Here is a 17,155-nt window from a genome sequence, read left to right on the forward strand (position 1 = left end):
TGTTTACTTTCTTTTTTGAGCTATCACATGGATTTAATGAATGACAAGATAGTGAACGACGTATCTGTAACCGTACCGCCTACAAGGGCCACCAAAGATATCCGATGTGGACTCTCACAGCCTCGCATCTCCACCTGTTGGCATGAAACAGTTACTGAACTTTGGTCAGGCAGGCCAAACTAAATGAAGGATAGGCCTGACTAGATTTAAAGTATCCTGTTCAGATTTATTTGTGGTTGGATGTTTTTGATGTTATTCTCGGGGACATTTCTCATTTTCATTTTTTCTGGGACTTTTTTAATTTTCACTTTCACTGCGCTCTGTCATGCTAATGAATGATTAAACAATTAATTTAGTGGCTGCAAACTGATAGAGAGAAACTTAAGTATGAAAACACAAATAAGTAGGATTTATTATAGGCTACATTTAATCAATAATAATAAAAAAAACTTTCAATAAAACACCACAAATTCTCAGCTTCATCAACAAAGAAAGAAAATATTTATCTGTGTAGCTTATACCCAAACAAAAACAACAGCCGAAGCTAGACTGAAGCCATCCTCTTGACTTTTGTCGTGCTCCAAAGAAACTGCCCGAAAACTAGAAAGAGAAACACCGCGGTGAGCACCGCGTAGCACGTGAGGATGATCTTGAGAGCGTACAGGGACTCTGGGTCTGTCAGGAGGCGCTGACGGGCCAGGCGCTGGTACACGCCCAGCCTGATCTCAGCGACCCGCTTTCCCTGAAGCCAGCAGTAGTAGGAGCCCTTATCCTCTAGCTGTGCTGGCTGGAAGTGTAGGTGGTGGCCTGTGTCGATGAAGATGCGCAAGCTCTGGTTCAGACCCTCCATGTACTCATAGCGGTAGAGCGGTGTGGCCTCTCTGTCCCAGGCCACTGCGTGCTCAGGCCTGGCCCCTGGACAGGACAGGATGAGCAGGGAGTCTGCTGCGTGGTTGTGATAGTAGATGGGAACGGCGTCCGACGACGATTCTCGTTCACTGTAGCCGAGGAACTCCAGCAGGGTCTGGTGCTCCAGAGAGGAGGATGGTTTGGGTGGGCAGGGGACGTGGCAGCTCTTCACTCCCAGCTCAGCTGCGTATTTGTCTCTGTCCAGGCTCAGGGCCCGGGGCACTGCTGAGGACCCACAGGAAGTGACCTTGTCTGTCTCACGGCGGTAGCGTGGCTCCAGGTAGTCGCTCTGGACGTAGCAGAGGCCCACACGCGTCTGCTCACCTGGAACGTCACAGCGGTCGCACACTGACCACGGCCAGAAACTGGTGAAGGCCTGGAAGAGTATGGCGCCCCCAGATTTGACCGTTGCCACCCTGTGCTTGTCGCTCCACGGAAAGGAGACCTTCTTCACCTCCTGGACGTCCACGTCATATCCGTAGAAGAAGTCTCCGGAAGCTGTTCCGCAGAGGTAGTGGCCTGAGTCCGACTCCTGCGCCCGGAAGATGAGCAGGCTGAAGAGTCGGATGGAAAACCGGCTTCGGAGCTCAGAACCCCGGCCCACACGCGACGAGTCCACCACAGACATGCCCTGAAAATCGGTCAGTGCCCGGATGTCGGTGGAGCCCAGTTGTTTCTGGTAGTACCACACTACATCGTGAGTCTTCTCAGGCTTGCAGTGGCAAGGCAACTCAATGGTCATGTCAGACAGGTAGGCTGCATTGTCAAAGACAAGGAATGCAGGACAAGCTCGGCTGGCAAAGACGTCCTCCTTATCCTCGGGGGCCTCATAGGCTACCAGTGTAGACAGTGCCGAGAGGGCAACGAGGAACTGTGAGAGAAAGGTCATTTGAGGTTACCGCAAATCACCAAGGACTAAAATGACAAGAGAACTCTAGAATGCTCAGCCACTCAAAGGTTGTCATGGTAATCACTTAGAGGACCTCATTTCTGTTGGGCAACATGCCTGGAACAAACAAAAGAACAGTTTTAAGGTCAGCGCTGTCTTCCCCCCCCCCCCCCCCCCCCCATACAGTCTGGCCTGGATGTATCAAGTCTAGCACTGAGGGCCATGCTGCAAGCAAACTTTTTTTTTTTCTTATAATCTATTCCTCCTATTACATATCCATTCTCTTACAAGACAAATGAAACTTAAAATGTGATGAAATCACTTTAGCGTCCACCTCCTGAAATCAATTTTACTGATAAACCAGTCTGTGACATATGGGATCATTTTTAATGAATTAAAAACATGAAGGAAGGAAAGCTTCACCAGTTAATTTGAGAGTAGGCTACAGCACACATGAAAGTTGAACAAAATGGGCACGTAGACAAATTATATAAGCCTCTAAATGTAGCTGTAGATGTGCTTTCGATGTTGGAGTAAAAACAATGACCTATATATGTATTTCAAACAGCAAGTTACCAAGGTACCATTCTTTTCTGTTTTGCTGGTTGGTTTATTTATGATAGCCTGTGTCAAGAAACAAAGTCTAAAATATTCATGAAAAGGTATTTAATTTTCCAGACCACTGCACTGTCTCAGTTCATAAGAAAGTAACTGAGAACACAACCACACAAAAAATATATCAGCTATAACAAGCAAGACCGACATGAATAAGCCGTCTGACCACTTAAGCTCTGAGCTTCTCCATAATAGCTCATGTCATCACCATACCAGTGTGTGTTCATCCATCCATGGGTAGTAGTCTACATCCCTCATATTCCCAACCTGTCTATGGACCACTGCTAGGGATACCATAGACTTGCATTAAATGTTTCAATTGTTCATGAGGATTGTCATTTGCTACCGTTTCCACACCCTGATCTCCACTCCCACTGTCCTCACTGAGTTCTGTAGCATCGCTGACTGTGGTCGCATCACTGGGTGGTATTTCACCACTGTGACTGACATCAGACTGCGCCTCGCTGTCCACGGCTTTCTGAATCTTCCGGAACAGCTCCTCACAGGCCCCCTTCTCTCCGCTGCTCAGCAAGGACACATTGAGGCCGAATCGGGACGTCCTCGACAGGCCATCCAGCACCCCCACCACCACTGGCCACTCCGCAGGCCGGAACCCCTGAGACAGGACGAGCAGTAGCTCCCCCAGCAGGCCAAAGCCCACCTCTGCGCTGAAGATGCCCCTCAAGGCCTCCCCTCCCAGGGAGACGAGCAGGCTGTACTTCTCACCAACACCGCTGCCCAGCCTCCGCCAGTCCCGACTGAACTCCAATGCGGTCCTGGGCTGGAAGCCAGACGGCTGGGGCTGTAGGGCAACAAACAGAAGACTAAAGGCCTACTCCGTGCGTGTCGCCATAAATGCTGGGCCATTTCTGTCACTCTGTGAACGTGTGTGACAACATCTCTGTTCTAGGCCTACTGTCTTCTGTGACACTAAGGCTACTACTTGCCCACTACGGATGATCAATTCCAGAGCAAGATTATACAGCCACTGCAGTAGCTCAACAGAATTTAACAAGGAAAGTTCAAAGTATTTGGACCTAGACATATGCCACACAACAATGTTGGCGACGTATATTTTGTGACAGGATAGCTCAATCGAGTGAAAAGGAAAATAAATACAAAAGCTATAGCCTGACAATCAGTGGGGGAATATGACAATGATTTTATGATGTTTCAGACCAACCTGCATCTCTTCAAAAGTCTGGGGGTCGCGGCAGCTCTTCGAGGCTACAGAGTTCCAGGGCTGCTTACGTGGAGCACCTGCTTTATCCTTCCTGTCCAAGGGCTTCAGGTGAGATGCTAATACAATATCTCTGGAGACACAAGATAAAAATGTAACCGATTTCTGAAGGGTACAAATACAATTTACAATTATATAGGCCTACCGTCAGACAAACGTCTAAATTATTGAAAAGATCATGGCTAAGCCCACTACAGTTAGCAATTAATTACAAGTAGAAAGTATTTTATTCAACTAATTTCAGATGTTTACCTAAATTCCTCATAGGTGGCAACTTTCTGATGCAAAGCCCTGAACTTTGCATCATTTTCGCGACGATATTTCTTGTCAGCTTCAACAGCAGAGTCCAACTCCTTTTCTAGGGCCGAGAAATTGACTACGAATTCAGACTCCTCCATTCTTTTCCGCAACTGGGTTTGAACTCAACAAAACCTGTTATCGATGGTTTGCAAAACCTCTCTCAATGAAAATATTTTATCACCGAACGAATATTACCAAGAAACCCACTTTAACAGAGGCACATAAAGAAATGTTCAGTCTTCAACATGCAACCCCTACTTCCGTTGACACACGTATCCATAGTAACAATCACATGATCAGATGGGGCGTGTCAAGAGTTAGATTCTAAAACTAGGGTTCTAGGAATCGGTGGATATTTACCATAAGGGTTCAGATGCAAAAGCCTCTAAATCCGTCTGACCACTTTTCTTTTAAATGAGCATTTTGTATCAGGCTCCACCTGGATATTTACCAGAGAGGGTTAAAGCGGATAGTAATGAAGGATCTTTGATATTTACCTTCTGTTTACCTGACATACACATTAGATAACATACATTTAAAAAAAATATATCAGTTTTCCAATCAAGGAGGGGGAGGACATGTTTATTATACACAGCAGTTAATAAATGATCGAGGAAAAAACACAAGAACAAAACGCACAAACACAAGGAGGAAAGGAACAAGGAAATCATAACTGCACAGTGTTTGCCAGGAAAGTATTACATAGATGTTGAGAGTGACAACTACACCACCACCAATGTCTGACATAGGATATTTCAGTATACACAAGTACAGTATCAGACTAATGATATTGTTCAATGTAGTGTGAAATTAACATACTGTACAAAATAAAGGTTAAAGGGCCCAAAAATGTGCAAAATCTTGGAGCAAATGATCACCAAGAACAGACCTCACAAATAGCTATTGTGGGAGGGTGAAGCATGATAAAAACATTAAAAAGGGAATTTATTAATGGGGTGGGTTTTGTTTTAAAATCAAATCTTATTTAACAACATTCACATTGTTAAAACACGCTCAGGTTGTAAAAGAGGTCAGATCTTCTTCCGCCTTAATTGCTTCTTCCAAAGCCTTGACAGCATCTAGATAAAAAGGGTACAGAGTTCAAAATCATTAGAGGGCAATTAAAATGACTACCTGTGACGAATCAGACCCACTTCTACATGCCTTCAAGGTGTAACAAAAGCTACAAACCTAGAGATCTCTGGAAGAAGTCTTTGATTTCTGGTAGACTAGCCAAGGCATCGAATGTCGGAGAGACCATAGAAGCATAGAAGTCTTTACCAGCCTGAAACAGTGGGGGGGGGGGAGAAAGAAATTTAGTGCTACAATAGAAGTGAGCGATAACCATACACCACAGAAACAATAAGGACTTCAGCTGAACCACCTCAATGGTGCTTCAATAATGTCTTTAATGTGGAAATGACATGTCCATACAAGGAACTAAAAATGCCCACGCGTAGCGGCTGGGGCCTTCTTCAGGGCATGAAGACCCCAGTCACTACGCGTGGGCAATTTTACGTCCTTTGTATGGACATGTCCTTTCCACATTAAAGACATTTTAAACTTTGTGGAGTGCCTTGGTCAGAGAGATTTATTTCTCTTTCTTCTCATCTGAAACTATTCACCTTGGACCAAAGAGCAACACAAACACATCACCAATGAGCAAAGAGGACTGAGCACGCCCCTAACTCTGAACATATGCGATACTTCAATAATATTTGAATGATGAGTAGAAGTCAGACATACCAAGATCTCTTCTTTTAACTTCTCCTCCATCTCTGCCACCTGGGACATGACATCATACAGGGGAACGATGGAGTCCTTCAACAAAAACAAATGCAACTCATGTCCCCACGTTTTAGTACAGTAATTACGTACAGTGTAAAAACATTAAAAACTAGAAAAGCACTCAGAGAGCGCAGCTACCTCCGCCTGCCTTCTTCCTAGGTTGTCATATATTTGAACCTAAACTTTTCAGATTGCCACCATGTGGCCATACCATGCCATTACATCACTAAGCTAAATACATAAACGGCTCCGGAATCCCGACGGAATTACGGATCACTCCCATCTTCCTTGGGTCATGCCTGACATTTGCTGAAAATTTCAGCGAAAACCATCCTTTCCTTTTTTAGTTATCTTGCTAACAGACAGACAAACAGACAGACAAACAGACGCCGGTCCCCGATGAAAACATATACCTCCTTGGCGGAGGTAACAAGTAACAACCATTAAAATGATAAACAATTCTGAACTCACATCTGAGGAGCTGCAGCTGGCTGACATCTCTCCCTTGTTGGCTGCGTCCTGCACAGCCTTAGATGTCCCATTCAGCTCCTTCACTCTGTACAAGAAACCATTTATATGTTGCAGTTACATTGCTTCATTCACATAAACTCATTCCCATCACCCAGTTGAGGTACTTTGCCCATGTCTGTTTTTCTCTCTCTCTCTCTCTCTGTGTGTGTGTGTGTGTGTGTGTGTGTGTGTGTGTGTGTGTGTGTGTGTGTGTGTGTACATTTAAACTGAACTATTTCCATTCTTTAAAAAGACTAAAGTATGACTGCGGTAGGACAAGAGGCAGAGGCTCAAGATGTGGACTTGATGGAAGTGGCCTACCTGTTAGCATAGCGAAGCGTGTTGAGGGTGTAATCACAAGAGCCCATCCCAGGCGAGATCATTGCGATCTGAAGACCAAAGAGAAATGTAAATACTTGGAAGGACAACATAAAATCGAGAATAAACTGAACAACCTAATCTATGATTACCGTACCATGCACGTCCTGGAGTTCTCGCCGATAAAGGAGTCACGAAGAACTTGAGTCAGCTTGCTCATCCTGAATGGGATGTGGTCACTGTTGTGTCCCAGAGACCGAATACATTCCTGCCAAATTACGGGAAAACAAATCATTGGTGTTAGGTAACTCACCGACACAGTAAAGACATGTTGAGAGATTTCTAGTAAATGTCATCAGTGCACATTCATGGAACATGTCAGACATCTGAAATGCATGTCACCTCAATCACAGGCATCAGGTACAGAGGTCTTACACAAGATAATGCAGCAGAGGCCAACTCTGGCCTCAATTACTGACCTAATATACAAGCTATAAAGAGACAAGTCCAATGGCTCTTTTCCAGACAAGTAAATTGTGAGGCACTGGGTGCATTTATGTATTTCATCTTTGTCTGTCAGTGATGAAACTAATTGGACCTCTGTGTCTGAGAGGCAGTTAAGTGGGTTTGTGTGCGGTGAGTGTTCAGACTGAGTAATGCCGGGACCAACAAAAATATTTTTCCCACAGTTCAGGTACAGCAAAGGCTGCAGTGTGGGCTGCATCCATATTTGACATTATGCACAGAGTGAGTCACGCACAGAGCCAAGCGCAGAAATGTCACGTAGGTGAGGCTGCCATTAGCGCTCGTGGTGGAGCTCACGCCAGACATGCTTTGGTAGAATAAAAGACAGAAGGCCAAATTTGTATTTCATACCAGTAGCATTTCATTAAATTGGCTACTGAAGGCCAAATTGAGCATTTCATAACCAGTGGGTCTTTGTTAAATTGGGCGGCGAGTAATTTGAAGACACCGTTCAAAGTGAAGGCAAAACCTTGACTTTCAGAAGCTTTAAGCTGCAGTGCATTTTCCACACAACGCTGCAGTTATTCATCCTTGAGTGTCCGAGGCATTCGACGGACTTTCTTCAGTGTGCCTGATGGACAGCACCACATATTTACAGCCTTTACAGACATCCAGACGGACAGATAGAAAAACGGACGGACGTTGGCTTTACCTTCAGGGCCAGCAGGCTGCGATTGATCTCTGCTGTCTCCGCAAGGGTCTGACGGTCGTTGCTGCGGACGTCCATCCCCCGCTCGTTCCCCGCCAGGTCAACCAGAGAGAACTTGCCGTGCAGCTGCAGGTTCCGGCGCAGGATAATCTGCAGCACCGCGTGGGAGCGCGAGGAGTTGGCATTGGCGAACGTCTGGCCTGACGTCCTGCCCGCACAAACACAGTGTGAGAATGCTGCTACACATATCACAACAAAAAACTAAGACTGTTTTCCATTTACTGGCCAGCGGCACAGAAATAACATGTCCAACGAACGCACTTTCCTACAGGTTCCAACTCGGGGCCCTTCTCATTTGTCTTTCCATCCTTCCTCGGTCCTTCAGCTCGTTCCCACTGATCTATAAACAACACTGGATAGACTATCCCATTGTTGCCGCCCCATCATTCTTTATCAGGATCAGTGGGAACGAGGACCGAGGAAGGAAGGGAGAGAAAAAGACGAATGCCTGCTACAAGGAATGGCCACTGGACATCAACAATCATTTAGCAGGAGAGTGACTGAGCACAGTGACTGAGTGACTGAAATTAGAGATTAAGTAGCCCAAGTAAAAGCTGGAAAAGAATGTGAAAAAGTAAATGAGTGTCTGTACACACTTCCGTCTGCTTTGTTATGAAAATGAAAAATCCTGATTAGAGAGGAGATGTGAAAAGCTGCAAGATCAAAGCATATGATTGTCTGAGAAACATTTACGGACACGTTTTAACACAATTTCTGTGAATGAAAAGCTCCATCAACCAAATTGTGAGGTAATTCATGCCACTCCACTTAGACTTCATGCAAATTTCAAGTCTTTTCAGTCAAAAGTTCATGCTTAAAATATGCATCAAAAAGCTGGATTTGAAACCCAACTATTGACAGAGTCCTAGCCTGATAAACCAGCCTAAATGGATTGGATGTCTAATTTAGTCTGGCCTCGATGAATGGATACAACGGAACATTGTTGATGAGCACAACCCGTTGTCTTTCAAACCGTGTCTGTGCCTATAGGCCAACGCTCCCTCAAAACCCCGCCCCAGAGCCCTCTGCCTCGCCCGTGTTGATTCAAAACACATCTCTGCGTTGTGATTGGTTTAGTTGCCATCTGCCAGATTCAGGGCAGTGTTTTCAAAACGTACAGTGGTCCGAGGCCAGACCCAAATGCAGGCAAAACATTTTGCCGTCCAGCAGTTGGCGCTGGTTTTCCAGGCTAACAGAGTCCCTTACTAACCGGCAAGCGCTGCCCCTCTCGATCATCTTGATGACGTCTCCCACGCAGGTGACGCTCATCTCCGCAAGGCCCACCACCTGTACCTGCTGCCACTCGTCTTCCAGCACACGCAGCTGGGCCTTCTTATTCAGCAGGTCAAACACCTGCAACCACAAAGTGCATCAATACATTATCACACCATGTTATACGGCTCTCTGGAATGATGAGGGAGCTCCCATTCACTTTGAATGGGCCTCCCCAACGTTCTGAGGTTATTTTTGTATAATGACCACTGCCAATGGCAACGGGTTTTTTGCTTCAGATTCACGCTACCGCAAGTAAGCTATGAAACTGCAATAAATCGTTATTTATTGACTTTTTGTATACACTTTTGTCTCCCTTTTCTCTTATTGGCAAGTAGCCGTATAATAAGCACGATAATGCGCTGCACATCGGGGTTCTGTTCACCCTGTCGTGACGTATTTTCCGATAATGACGGCGTTCTATACATTATCCCTTACATAACAGATCAAACACCTACACCCACAGAGTGCATCAATACATATCCAGGGCTGATGAACAGGAAAGGATCTGTGCCTGAAATAATCAAATGCATTCAAAGACAATATGGAGAATAGCCTTTCTTGACGTCGTACATGGCTGAGCTCAAGCCTGAATTCAAGCACCACGCCTGAACTCCATCAGGAGGAATGCATATCGCACCTTACCAGGTGAAACACCTACAACCACAAACCGCACCAATACATATCGCACCACCATAGCAGAAACAATACAAACGTATTACAGAGTTGATAGATGGACGAGTAGCACCAACAGTGAATAGGCTGACATTTTCAGCTGCTCTAGGAGCAAATTCTCAGAGACCAAAGGCTTTGATACTGCAGCCAGACTGATTCAAATGTAGCCATGGTCATGGAACAGACATTTAGGCTTTGTTTAGACTAAGTACATTAAAAAGAAAGGCAGACATACTTTACTGCCACATAACAATGGTAGTGGTAATTGTTAGAAAAAGAGGTAGATTAATAATTAAAACCCTAAAAGTGTCTATCTACATTCAGTAAACGAGAGAAGACCAAAACAAAACAGTAAATAAATACATAAATTGTTCAGATCAATTTTGAAGTGTTCATGAGTCTGATTGCTGAAGGGAAGTAGCCATTTTTGAAACTTGTTGTTTCGTTTCATATGATATAATCTGAAAATGCTGGAAATCTGGTTTGGGCTGGCAGCCTGAACAGTGTTATTAGCCTGGCTCTGCCCTGCCTCTTGAATGACTCAATCTTGGATGAGATTGTAGTCTGGATAACCTTCACAAAATGAAATTTCTCAGCCACTCTGAAGGATGGGCCAATCAACAACCAGCAAACAACCAGAGCTGTAACTACAAATAACTAGCCTATTACATGAACCTGTGTGATAATATGCAAATACCATTATGTGAAACATAAGTAGCGGCCAGAACCTACCTTTCCGTTGTAGATTTCAAAAAAGGAAACAAAGGGGTCTATATCAGGGTACTGCCTCAATAGACTGAAAACATCTTGGGCTGTGAGAGAAGAGGGACAGTTAGACTTGGACTCAATTGTAATGGAACAGATGAGCAATTGCCAGAAACTCCTTTACCTGCCAAAGCATAGATCCCCTTCGAGCTGTTCTGGTTCTTTCCAGAAAAGTCCCCTCCCATTGTCTACAATAGTGAGCAGGAGATGTAATATAAATAATGAGGGAAAAGAATCAAGTTCCACAAATACTGTATCAATGGGATATGTACCGTCTGCAATTTCTTGAAAGAAAAAAGGGCCGCTTACATGGGTTTTCCCACTGCCAGTTTGACCATAAGCAAAGCAAGTTGCCATACCACCTTCAAAGATGCTATGCACCAGAGGTTTGGCTGTGTACCTGGTAACGGGAAATAGAAAGACATGAAATAATAGCTATAAATGTGAAAGCCGTATATTGTTGTCATTTTTGCTGCCCAGTTACACCTTCCCAAAAGACGAGCATGCTAGCAAAAAGGCTACACCCAATGGGTGCTAGCATGTCTCAAGGCATTATCTGAGGGAGGTTTATGTGCAAACACACAAACCCACTGGCAACCATTAATTATACAATAAACATAAGAATAACTTTCATGAGCAATAATATCAAGTTGGATTACCTGTAAACAGTTTCATTGGTGACCTCTTCATCAAACGAGTGATCAAAGTGAAAGACCTGGTTCTCCAAATACTTAGTGAGATCCACCTTCTGCTTGGGCTCGTGAAATAGCAGCATTCCATTCCCAGGAATGGTCACAACATCAACTTCCTTTTTACCCCGTTCTGAAAATGTACATTACACAAGACAATTAATTTACATAACTCACTTAACATAATTAAAAAAGAATGCATATGCATTTTCCCTCATTACTTCGTGCCCCCATTTTGTCCATACCTTTCTTACTAAGTGGACGCTTTCGAACACACACACATATTCTTGGATTTTGCACCTGTAACACAAGCAAAGACAAAGTAGTTTGCTTGACATTTTCTTAAGTTTGTTTTTTAAATCATACAGTAATACTTCAGATCTTTACAAGGTAACATACACGACTAGAATGCGACATAGGAATTTTTTCCACCGTCTCTCTGTATTCCTCAATCATCTGGTGGAATGGTTTGTTATTCCGACTCCCTTCCGCTGGCTAAAACAAACAAAAACAATCAATCAAATTAAATGAAAACCAAAGCCTTCACGCACATTCAAACACATCTTCTACCACACGACTGGACTGTCTTTGAAAGCACTGACTGGGCCAAAGGGGTATGATTACTTGCCTTGACCTTCTTGTTCTGGGGATCAGAGGTTTTGGGCATGATTGACAGCCGCTTGCTTCCAGCAGCACTACCATTCTGTGATACAGACATTCGACGGGCTAAAAGAGAAAGCCAGAGAGAGCTTGAACCGTTAGCAGACAGTTAGGAGACCGGCGTCTCGGTCACACACTGAAAATGAGAGCAAGAAAACGCACAGGAGAAGGCCTGAGGCTAGCGCAATCATTTTGGAATTCCAAATGAGAACATGTTTTACATTTATTAACGGATTTTCCAAAACTACTTACATATGTCAATTATATAACAAGGGCATTGTTACATTGTCCCTGGGGCAACTTGGGATAAGTACCTTACTCAGGGCAGGGCACAACGGTGGCATCTGGGAATTGAACACACAACTTTTTTGGCTACTGCATGCTAGCCCAGCTGCTTAACCACTACGCCGCCATCGCGGTTTTGCCTCACCTGCCGTGCTTGAGGGAGCACACCTCGATTCCTCGCTCTCGCACACAGCCTCGACCACCGGGAGCTGGGCAGTGTGCTTTGGCTTGGTCCTTTTTGGATAGGTAGGCAGTCCTGGGGGAGAGAGTTTAGAAGTCAGAACCATCTACAGCACTCGAGCAAGTCGACTCGACAGACAACGGGTGGTGCTTTTCGATGACATAAGGCTTAAAGTAAGGGAACTGTCTGCGGTTATCAGACTTTTTCAAAGCGATTTATAATGTACCGCAATTATTTACAATCAACCGTTTTCAACCCTGCTTAGACCTGAATTCAAGCACAGAGCCTCAGAAATGTAAGGCTAGAACATACTACACCTGGTCGTAAAATTCACCCATCACATATTAAGGCCCTATATTATCATGGTCCAACCTCCCTGACCTTGGGGAACTGCAGTGTAATCCTCCAACAGGTCTAACTTAACATACCCAATCTGAACCTCAACACCACAAGAGAGGGTTCCGTCAGACTGCTCTGGAATTCTCTTCCCCATCACATTAGGAATTGTGAATCCATTACAAACTTTAAAAACGACCTAAAACCGCCATCTCTTTCCGCTAGCATTCTCACCGTGTCTTGATTTGTTATGACTGCATTAGTTGACATGGGTTACGTTTGGATATGTGAAATGACCCTGGGTGTCATGAGACTCTTAAAGGGATATTCCGCCATTTTTGGAAATACGCTCATTTTCCACCTCCCCTCGAGCAAAACAATCGATATTTACCTTGTTCCCGTTCATCCAGCCATTCTGTGAGTCTGGCGATACAACTTTTAGCTCCAGCCTAGCATAGATCATTGAATCGGATTAGACCATTAGCTTCTCGCCTGCTAGCTTCATGTTTAAAAGTGACTAAGATTTCTGGTAATTTTCCCATTTAAAACGTGTCTCCTCTCAAGTTAGAAAGTGCAATAAGACCAACTGAAAATGAAACCTGGCGTTTTTCTAGGCTGATTTGACATGGAACTACACTCTCATCTGGCGTAATAATCAAGGCAACTTGCAACCTACTGGCACTACTACTGCTTGTTGTCTATGGGGACTATTTTCAGATGCTGCGTACGATATCACTGCGCCTTCAGTACGTTTGCAAGTTGCCTTGATTATTACGCCAGATGAGAGTGTAGTTCCATGTCAAATCAGCCTAGAAAAACGCCAGGTTTCATTTTCAGTTGGTCTTATTGCACTTTCTAACTTGAGAGGAGACACGTTTTAAATGGGAAAATTACCAGAAATCTTAGTCACTTTTAAACATGAAGCTAGCAGGCGAGAAGCTAATGGTCTAATCCGATTCAATGATCTATGCTAGGCTGAAGCTAAAAGTTGTATCGCCAGACTCACAGAATGGCTGGATGAACGGGAACAAGGTAAATATCGATTGTTTTGCTCGAGGGGAGGTGGAAAATGAGCGTATTTCCAAAAATGGCGGAATATCCCTTTAAATAAAATGTGTTATATTACGCATAATCCCATTTCCCCTTCCTCTCCTACGGGACCATGTGACAGGGTCCCCACTCTCAAATATAAACTGCACTATTTCTTCTTTTTTGTTTAGAGGAGGACATGAATAAATGGGCATTGAATAAACAAAGTTATTAATAAATAACCAATTCTGCATGGAAATATATTTGTATTAATGTATTTTGCCAGGTCAATTTTAAACTGCCACAAAATAATTCTAATACAATAGAATGATATTCAATGACAAAATTCCATGAACTGTGGGAAACCTGACATAAGCATAAAAATATTCAGCTAACAACCATACACCCAGACCCTGGTTGTTTGCTGAGCCTAAGTCACAGCATCTTAACTACAAACTGATTCACAGATCAGTCAGCTATGGTGAGTAAAATGGTGAGCGATCACGTACCTGATGGTCTAGGAATGGCAGATGGAAGCATGTCCTGGGCTCCATCATCACCAGAGACAGCAGGGCCCACAACAGTTGACGGCCTACACGCACCCCTCGAGAAATTGGATGTGAACCTCTTGGACACTGACGAGGTTAAAGCAAACAAACAAACAAATAAAAAAACAAGCCAGGGGAAAGCTAGTTTATAAAATCCAGCCAGAAGAGACACATTCACAGCCTCTCCCTCAATCAACAGCAAAGTGACTACTAGGGGGAGCCCAAAACATGATTAGTGAAGCACTTCAGCCAAGGAAAAGCGGAGGCAAAAATAGTAAAATAATTTTGCTTTGATCAGTAGAGCTACTGTGCAGCGCATTTGATCAAATCCAAAATTTACAAAAAAAAAAAAAGTCCACACCTTGTGCTCCATTAAAACACACAATAAGGAGTGAAGCAGCTAGTGTGGGTGGGAGTGGTAAGCACTTTAAGCATAAGCCCAATCATTATTAAAGTGTACAACGTGTAACAATATTGGACAGTATTCAAATCAAGACCGTAGTCAATCCCAAGGAAACGTGCACGTCATGCAAACCTGGTTCCTCAGACGGACCGGCTTGAGGTGCAGCTTCAAAAGGACAAACACACAAAAAAATATGAGCAGGATGTACATCACAATATGACATGACAACTTGGTAGGTCACTGGCATTGCAATGATTACATACTGTCTGATGGTGGGAGCATTCTCGACGACCTGAGTCTCCCTTCATATTTCTACAGGAAAATAAATGGGGGGAAAAAAAGAGAGATTAAAATTGAGGCTCTGTTAAAGTAAGCGGCTAACAGAATGTGTGTTTGCTCAGGAGTGTTTCGTCACCTTCTGTGCTGGAGGTTGCACAGCGGCCGGTGCTTGGACAGGTGGTTTGGGAGTCTCTGGCTGCTGGAAAAGGTGCGCGTTGATGACCCACAGGTCAGACATAGCGATCTAGAACAGATTTTAAAATGAGAAGAAATTGAACAAACACAAGAGTCAGGTTTGTTTGCACATGCTGTTTTTTTTACTCGATCCTGCAATGTTGACAAGTTGGCAGACAACAAGCCAGTGTAGCATAGAGTGACCAGATGTGAGTGCCCATTTTCGTCCTCCAGTTATGTCCCTGCTATTTGAACAGTTGATATTTTAATTATATTGACAACCAACCAAATAGTTACGGTCTCTTGTTTTTCAGGAAATGCCATGCTTCAGCTAAGAAATGTGGTCACTGTAGTGCACAGACAGCAGCATGTAGAAACCATAACAAAGATCTAGTCATTGAATAGAGGTGACAAGAACTAGAATACATTCAGAACAGTCACCTCTTTCCCCTTGTATGCTCCATCTTCTTGCCATTCCACATTGACGGCAGCTTTCAGGTCATCCACACTTTTCACAGTGGCAGCGTGAGTTCTCCCTGAAAACAACAGTCAGAATTTATAACAACGTGCAAATTCTGAGACATTTAGTTAAACACTGAGACATTTAGTTAAACACACACAACATTAGGCTATATAACCAATACCTTAGGGTTTTACTTTGACCACTGAGTAATATTAAACATGAGAACTAATGAGACGCCAGCCACAAGCTAACTGCTAGCAGCTACGCCTAACGTTAGGTTACGTGAGTTAGAGGTGTAGCAGCTAACGTTAAGTTACACATTGAGCCAGGAATGGGGCCTGCATTTCAATTTAGTAACCGGAAAATGACATTTACACAGAATTCAAAACACAGGTCAAATTATATAAATCTTAATCGACGGCTTTGCTAGGATCAGTCAAATGCAAGTAACCAACATAGACTGTAAATTGACTAATGTTTGCTAGCATAACTATTTCGGACCTATGATGCACTAACGTTAACGTCACTCAAACTTTCAACAAACTTACCATCACTGCGACTGATCATGACACCCATGCCTATCTCAAATTTAGCCTGTTCCATGTTTGCAGTTAAAAAGCTTCAAGCCCGAAGTGAATATTTATAGTGCCGTTGCAATGGATAAGAAGTTACATCCAAAACAATCGAAAATCGGTCTTCCCGTCAACCGCTCAACATTTAAAACACGTCAACGGAAGTGGCCGCTGGGCAGGTCGGGAAAGAAAGGCGGTGCCAGATAGCCCTTTCTAGAGCAGAGAATTTTCTACTAGTCTCCCTGGTATGGCGAAATGTCACCTGCTTACCTATTTGTGATTGGCTTTCATAGACATATATTGTAAATATATACATATATGCTTGGCTTTGAGCAAAGACCTCCAACAAAACCAGACAGCCTGTCAATGAACTTCAATTCACTAATTATGTCCAACATGTTTCTTTATCCTGGAAAATGTTTCTGACTTCTCTGTGAAAGAAGTTATTACCAGTGGTGTGTGTGTGGTCACACCTTTCAGTCTCTGGCGAGAACTTGACACTATCATGATAGGGGAAAACAAAAACAGGTGGTCAAAACTCTGTTAAATGTTTTTTTTTATTATTGATGGAGAAGATACTGTGCAGTGTGCACATAAATGTATGTGTCACAGGGAACAGGACTATCCAGTTAATAAGTCCGATGTCACAGGCCCAACAAATTGTATTAGCGCAACCAGTCGATATAGTAAAAGATGTTGCCAGCTGGTTTTTGCAACATGCAAACCTAGCTGGTCACCTGAGTAAAACAAAATTGCCTAACTTTAAAGAAAAACGAGCAGCTCTGAAATCTGTTTGACCAGGAAAGAGATTTCTTAGCTCATTATGGCACCATTATTTTCATCCTGATCATGAAATATGCAGTGCATATTGTTGAATGGCTTCCTGGTACACTGAACATCTCACTGAGGATATTTGTTGTTATGTCATGAGGCAAAGGGTGAATGACACAGCACCTATAGCCTACAATATCTAAAACCACATGAAGCATGACTGAAGAGTCGAGCAGTGCATTTTCAGCCA

At 43.6% G+C, this 17,155-nt stretch overlaps 3 protein-coding genes across 4 annotated transcripts; all 3 read right to left on the bottom strand.

Annotated features, from left to right (window-relative positions):
• Positions 1 to 482: 482 nt before the first annotated feature.
• Positions 483 to 1,798, bottom strand: LOC134075929 (Ig-like V-type domain-containing protein FAM187A). Its single transcript, XM_062530956.1, has one exon. The coding sequence runs from the start codon at positions 1,796 to 1,798 to the stop codon at positions 545 to 547; it is 1,254 nt and encodes a 417-aa protein (XP_062386940.1). The 3' UTR covers positions 483 to 544.
• A 382-nt stretch (positions 1,799 to 2,180) lies between these two features.
• Positions 2,181 to 4,212, bottom strand: ccdc103 (coiled-coil domain containing 103). The gene is made up of 3 exons (XM_062532331.1): positions 3,906 to 4,212; positions 3,597 to 3,726; positions 2,181 to 3,215 (listed from the first exon to the last, which is right to left on the bottom strand). Exons 1-3 carry the CDS (start codon positions 4,049 to 4,051, stop codon positions 2,685 to 2,687), a joined length of 807 nt encoding a protein of 268 aa, XP_062388315.1. The 5' UTR covers positions 4,052 to 4,212; the 3' UTR covers positions 2,181 to 2,684.
• A 307-nt stretch (positions 4,213 to 4,519) lies between these two features.
• Positions 4,520 to 16,310, bottom strand: kif2c (kinesin family member 2C). Of its 2 annotated transcripts, XM_062532321.1 has the most exons (22): positions 16,111 to 16,309; positions 15,541 to 15,635; positions 15,062 to 15,169; positions 14,910 to 14,958; positions 14,779 to 14,811; positions 14,205 to 14,330; positions 12,295 to 12,405; positions 11,833 to 11,930; positions 11,604 to 11,699; positions 11,450 to 11,504; positions 11,175 to 11,337; positions 10,825 to 10,915; positions 10,640 to 10,703; positions 10,483 to 10,562; positions 9,014 to 9,156; positions 7,747 to 7,951; positions 6,727 to 6,837; positions 6,573 to 6,640; positions 6,213 to 6,297; positions 5,700 to 5,774; positions 5,145 to 5,238; positions 4,520 to 5,032 (listed from the first exon to the last, which is right to left on the bottom strand). In XM_062532321.1, the coding sequence occupies exons 1-22, from the start codon at positions 16,163 to 16,165 to the stop codon at positions 4,968 to 4,970; spliced, it is 2,070 nt and encodes a 689-aa protein (XP_062388305.1). In that variant the 5' UTR covers positions 16,166 to 16,309; the 3' UTR covers positions 4,520 to 4,967. The 2 variants fall into 2 exon arrangements, with proteins under 2 accessions (XP_062388305.1, XP_062388306.1); XM_062532322.1 differs by lacking the exon at positions 14,779 to 14,811 and having other exon boundaries at positions 16,111 to 16,310.
• Between the last annotated feature and the right edge of the window lie 845 nt (positions 16,311 to 17,155).

This window comes from Sardina pilchardus, chromosome 3 (assembly GCF_963854185.1).
Source record: "Sardina pilchardus chromosome 3, fSarPil1.1, whole genome shotgun sequence".
NCBI classification, from domain to species: Eukaryota; Metazoa; Chordata; class Actinopteri; order Clupeiformes; family Clupeidae; genus Sardina; species Sardina pilchardus.